General features: G+C 28.7%; 1 protein-coding gene across 1 annotated transcript; it reads right to left on the minus strand.

The window, feature by feature from the left end:
- Nucleotides 1-479: 479 nt before the first annotated feature.
- Nucleotides 480-1,870, minus strand: LOC122605614 (uncharacterized protein At5g65660-like). The gene is made up of 2 exons (XM_043778575.1): nt 1,428-1,870; nt 480-810 (listed from the first exon to the last, which is right to left on the minus strand). The coding sequence occupies exons 1-2, from the start codon at nt 1,674-1,676 to the stop codon at nt 631-633; spliced, it is 429 nt and encodes a 142-aa protein (XP_043634510.1). The 5' UTR covers nt 1,677-1,870; the 3' UTR covers nt 480-630.
- Nucleotides 1,871-6,153: the final 4,283 nt, after the last annotated feature.

A 6,153-nucleotide genomic window follows, 5' to 3' on the forward strand; every position in this document is an offset into this window, starting at 1 on the left:
TGCTGCCAATTGCTTTTGTTCTCTAGCAAATTTCACTTTTGCACCGTTAAAACTGTTACACCAAGTAAGTCAAAATAGAAATGACTACAACAATTAATATAAGTGTAAAAATAAAGTTTAGATCAAATAGTTAATATTTTGGCGTTTAATATGTACAAAATCATCTTTAGAGCATCTACAATGGTAAAAAAAATTTAAAAGCTTTTTTATTTTACCACTTAATTATCCACCATTTTCAACCTATTAAAAAGTCGTCTTTGCAATGGAAAAGCTTTTTCTAAAACTTTTTTTATCACTAAAACAAGAAAAATACTTTTGATAAAAAAGTTGAAGATGGTCAAGCTATACATCAAAAAGCCTTTTTACCTAATGGTATCAACTTTTATAAAGACTTTTTCTTTTAAAAAAAGCTTTTCTTCAACTCACCATAGGGGATGCCCTTATACACCGTTTTAAAGGGTATTAAGACTTATAACCCATAAAAAAAACAATAATATATATTATTTTATCTTATCTTTTTAACAACAATTTACAAGTGTAGAAAAAGAATCACAACTTCTATTTCACTCTAAAAAAAACTCTACACTATATATGTTGATTAAAAATAAAATAAAAATGTATTCGAACATATTAACACATGGAAATGGCTATATGCGGCGGCTTAGGTGGCGTCTGAAGCTCTTGCATAGTCATAGTAATCTTATTTTCTTGTCTCGGTGGTTCACATGGACACGGCATTGCTATAAACCTTGCATATTGATCTCCGGCCATTATTACTGGCATACTCCCATTCTCTTCTTGCTTCTTTTCCTATATATTTTTCAATTCCAACAGAAATAATACAATTATTATTTACAAAAAAATTTATTCATGCCGCTTTAATGTAGCAACAAATTATACAAAGACAACAAACCATGCATTTAATTTAGAATGGGGTGTGAGATTGAGAGTTATAAATTCACAATAAATTTGATCCATTCACAATAATCTTGTATTATTCATTTGTATATTATATTATGCAATAAATGATACATATTTGTTGTGAGTGGAAAATTGTTGTTAATAGATCGATTTATCACTATCGGTGTGAGAGGTGGAAAATTGTTTCAATTTTTACCACTATTGGTTTTAGAGCCCGTATGTTTTTTTTTTAGTTAAGTGGCTGAATATCTGTATGTATTAAGATAAAAATAGATAATTGACGATTATTTTTGTTTATTAAGTAAAAAAAATAAAATTTGACTAAATGTATTAAATTTTTAATTATTAAATCAGTAAAAAAAACCTTAGTGTCTTAGTTTTAAGTGTAGATTTGAACTTAAAATTTTTATTAAAAGAAAAAGGAAAATACTTTGTGCTATATGGGGTCAAATTATTGATCTTACAAGATCTTATTAGAAGAAAAGGGAATGAATAAGAAATATTACCGAATATATAAGTTTTGGTTTGGAATTAGATGAGTCATGATGATGTGATGAATCTGGATCATCATCTGAAAAATCACCTCGTAGGTGACGAAGTTTGTCCCAATGGTAACAACATGAAAAAATGCCACTAAGGCTAAAAACAACTATTAGAAGCAAAGCGGTTCCAAGTGGGAACCCAATGGTTGGTCGAGATGAATCATGATGTTGTGGTGGTGGTGGTGCATAATTATAATAAGGTGGTGTCTCCATTACAAAAAATCACTCGTATTATAAAAGTAGTGAAAAATGAATATTGATAAAATGAAAAACGATGATATTGTACTCGTTGCAGATGTTGTGATATATATGAAGTAGTGATCGTTGTAATTGGGATCATTAGTGGCAACAAATTTAGTTTTATGGAATTTGTGTCAAAGAGGAGACACAAAGAGGGAGGGGGGGTTAAATATGAGAAGAAAGGGGGGTGTTTATGAGTGTATTTATAAGGGAAACAAGTAGTATAAGTTAGTGGGTGGGTGGGTTACGTTTGGAGATGGTACAGCTATTTGTCCCCGGCTACGGTACGGAGAGAGATAGAGATGTGTTTTGTTGTTAGATGTTGTTGTAGACTTGTAGGGTCTTTCTTTTGTTTTTTTTTTTTTTATTTTACTAATTTGGAATACTTAAATTATATATTAGAATGTGAGATTGTTAAATAGCACTTAATTTTTAGGTATAAATTTTTTCATATTTTAGTATATTATATTACTCTCTCCGTCCCATTTTAATTGTCATGTTGACTAACTTTAACCGTAAATAACTTTGTTTGTACTGTACGTTAGTTGATGAAACTTATATGAACGAAAAGTACGTTAAAAACTCAATCCATTCATATATTTTATATCAAGTGTTACATGACACAAACAAAGTTATTTACGATCAAAGTTGGTCAACGTAACAACTAAAATGGAACAGAGGGATTTATGACTAAAATCATTATCTATTATACAATAAATAAAAAATTCCTTACCAAACCACTTGATCTTATATCAAATGGCCACCTATGGCCCTCTTTTGAGGTTTGGGGAGGGAATGTTGGCTTGGAGACCCTGGATCAAATCCCAATTCTTCGTTGTTTCAAGCATTTACCTTTTCAGACGCGTGCGAGCTGTGTCATCGCACCCTTAGTCTCCAGCGATGCCTTCGGGTTCCAACCTCTAGCATACTGTCTGTTTGAATGTCATTGACATGGTTTAAACCTCTAATCGACTAACACGTCGTTTAAAAAAAATTCCTTACCTAAAAGTCATATCCACTTTTCTCTTCGTATTTAGAAAATTTATATAATATATCACTATACCGCTCGTTATCGACAGGTCTCTCTTCATACTAGTATTGTCAAAAACACAAGGAAAATCAAAATTTTGTAGATTTTATTTTCGGTCGGGCAATCAAATTTCTACCAGTTCTAGATACATAGCTAACATTTTGTTCTTTTTTAACGTTACCACTTACAAACAAACTTTTATATGAGTTGTATACTTGTAGCCTTGCATCAATTGACTTGCCAACATTTGCCAACCTTTAATAATCTTTAACCATATTGGGACTAGCTAGACAGCTAGTTAATGTTGCATTTAAAGTAGAAGCATCAGATTTAAACATGCTTGCAATTTCAGATGATCATTAAGAAAAGAAAACAAAACAAGAAATGATATACTCCCTCCGTCTCATTTTAATTGTCATGTTGACTAACTTTGACCGTAAATAACTTTGTTTGTGTCATGTAACACTTGATATAAAATATATGAATGAATTAAGTTTTTAATGTACTTTTCGTTCATATAAGTTTCATCAACTAACATATAGTACAAACAAAGTTATTTACGGTCAAAATTACTCAACATGACATTTAAATTGGGACGGACGGGGTACCTTTTTTAACTTTAACCTAATAATTGTTCTAAATATTTTAAAGTTGACATGTGTAACACATTTATTCTTTATCATATTTTCATTTTTTGATTTTTCCATGTGTCATGATTTTATAATTAGAAGGATTATTAATTAAATTAAGAGGATCTAGTATTTTTCCCAAACTAATTGACACTACAACAAATTGATCAGGCTTGACAGGATACCCAAAGTCGTTCTAAAATGATACGATAAGGGACCATTTAGTTGATAAGACCAATGGCAGAAACATCCATCTAAAGGCGTTGTATAATATAAAGTTTTTACAACACTTTTAAGTGTTTTATAGAACACCAATATCATGAAACACATAATAATGACCCATAAAATAAGATGTTTCATATATACAGGACTTAAATTGTGTCCTAACAGATCATAAAATATGATATTTCATAAGGTTTTAAATTTTAGTACATGTTTTGTAGATTTTTATATCTTAAAACATGTTAAAGCGTCCTAGAAAATGGTTTTATGGTGTGAATCCAACATACACTGATTTCGAAATACAGGCAACCCATGGATTATGGAAATAATCTCCATCGCCATATGCCATATGGTATGAGTGGTGTCAGTTAAAAAAAAATTTCGTCTGTTCAAGCAAATCATTTTTTTTTAAGTAGTGATATATGTAATTATCGATATATGTACTTTATTTTAATTTTATTTTATCTTTCCTTATCTTAAATACATTTTTTGACTTTACCTTTTGTAGCCGGAAGTCTTCATGGAATCAGTATCTTTATCTTTGGGTAGAGGTAAAATTTTTGCTGCTTATTTCTCCCATACTCTATTCAGAAATTGGGTCTTGTTGTTGTTATATCTTTCCATATCTTCATTTTTCTATTTATATATATATATATATATATGAGAACAATTAAATAATAACAGTTTTAAAATAAGAACACGGTGAAAACACTTAAAAACTACATTTTGATGCATTAAAAGATCATAAAACTAACATAATGTATAACTAATTATCATTATTTAAATGTTTAACAACACATTGGCCTGTCAAAATCAAGAAAATCATGTTTTTTGTACTTTTAGATAAAAGTGTTCTCACCGGAGTGTTACCATATATATATATATATATATATATATATATATATATATATATATATATATATATATATTATGGGGGAAGAGAATATAAGACTGTTAGACACCTAAGTTTGATGAAAAACCACTCATATATCTTTTTTAAAACCATAAAAATCATGGGGGCAAATATTTATTCAAAATATTAAAATATTGATATGTAAGGGGTTTTCATCCAAGTTTGGTGCATAACAACCTCATACTCACGATTCTGATATGTTATACTAGTGTTCAGGTCTATCCAATGGACGGGTAGTCTCAAAATATATTAATCAAAGCTAAAAAATTGGAATTCAAATATATTAAATAGATATACCGAAATCAACTTGGAAATTTGCTAGTTGGATAGCCACTCCATCGGTCAAAATACTCTTAAAATTTTCCGCCCATTCACAATTGACCGAGCCATGTATGATAGTTCCCTGTAAATAGCAAAAAAACATGAAAAAAACTGGTAAGTTCTATTAGTATGTTTCTATGTATTTAATCCAATTTTAAAAAATAAACCCAAACAAATTAACCATAAAAACCGAATAAACATCTTTACATACAGATCCAGGAAAACTATTGAGGATAAAAAAGAACCCAACCAAAGACATTACAAACGTCGATCAAATGATTTTATCGGTTAATGCAAGAAAGATAGGGAAACAAATTACTGATAAAAAAAAAGAGTCGAGCCAAAACCATTGCAAGCTATCTCCTGTTGTGTTAAATTCTAAACATAACGTAGATCAGGTTTTATCTAAAGGTATTATTTAAATTTGATATTATGTTTTTCATAAGATCCGAAGTATATCTGTCATACATAAACTAAAATGATGAATTGTTCCACCATGCTAAATAATCATACTAAAACATTCAACACCGTCTCAATATGTAGCATTTTTCCCTTACAAAATAACAACGGCTAAAAATTACACCATTAATGAGTTAGTTTTTCAAAACAGATTCAAAATAATCATAGTTAATATATTAAAATAATCATAATCTTACACATAACAAAATTCGACTTTTTATCTAAAAATTTATAGAAAGATATAATCGTAAATCATAAGTATACACCATTAATGAGCTACTTTAAAAACGATATCAAAGTCAATATATTAAAGTAATCAGAAACCTACTCATAACAAATTTGGACTTTATATCTAAAAGGTTATAGAAAGATATAATCGTAAATCCTAAAAGTTAATATAGGTTATAAATACAAAATTTAATATATAATATTTAAATTAGTTAAGTCATATATCACAACTTAATCAATACGAAAACTAAAGAAAAAACATACGAAAATTAACTCCATATAAATATTGATTCAAGTTTACCCATTTTTTTTTTCAACTTTAGTTAAATATAAAATTTACAGTTTCTTATATTCTAGAAGTGTAAACTATATAATTTGAAAAATCCATACCAATTTATTAACAAAGACCATCTCGAACGTTTTGATTTTATTCGGATTGTTCCACTCCGAAACAGTCCATACATGCACAACACGGAGTCGTAAATGATGGTTAACATGTGTTAGCTTAAGATCTTTAATATGAATCAATGTGGTCATATTTTTTGTTGTTGAAGGAAAAGCCATAACGAAGCTCAAACTAAATTAAAAGAAATAATAATAACAATAACATAAGAATTCAATGTTAAAAATTAATAATAATGATTAATT

This window comes from Erigeron canadensis, chromosome 6, assembly GCF_010389155.1.
Source record: "Erigeron canadensis isolate Cc75 chromosome 6, C_canadensis_v1, whole genome shotgun sequence".
Lineage (NCBI taxonomy): Eukaryota > Viridiplantae > Streptophyta > Magnoliopsida > Asterales > Asteraceae > Erigeron > Erigeron canadensis.

What these genes read in the sequence shown, in the direction of transcription:
- LOC122605614 (XM_043778575.1), bottom strand. Translation starts at nt 1,676, where the DNA reads ATGGAGACACCACCTTATTATAATTATGCACCACCACCACCACAACAT. An exon ending in AACCAAAACTTATATATTCG is followed by an intron (nt 811 to 1,427) that starts GTAATATTTCTT and finishes AAAAATATATAG; the next exon opens with GAAAAGAAGCAAGAAGAGAA.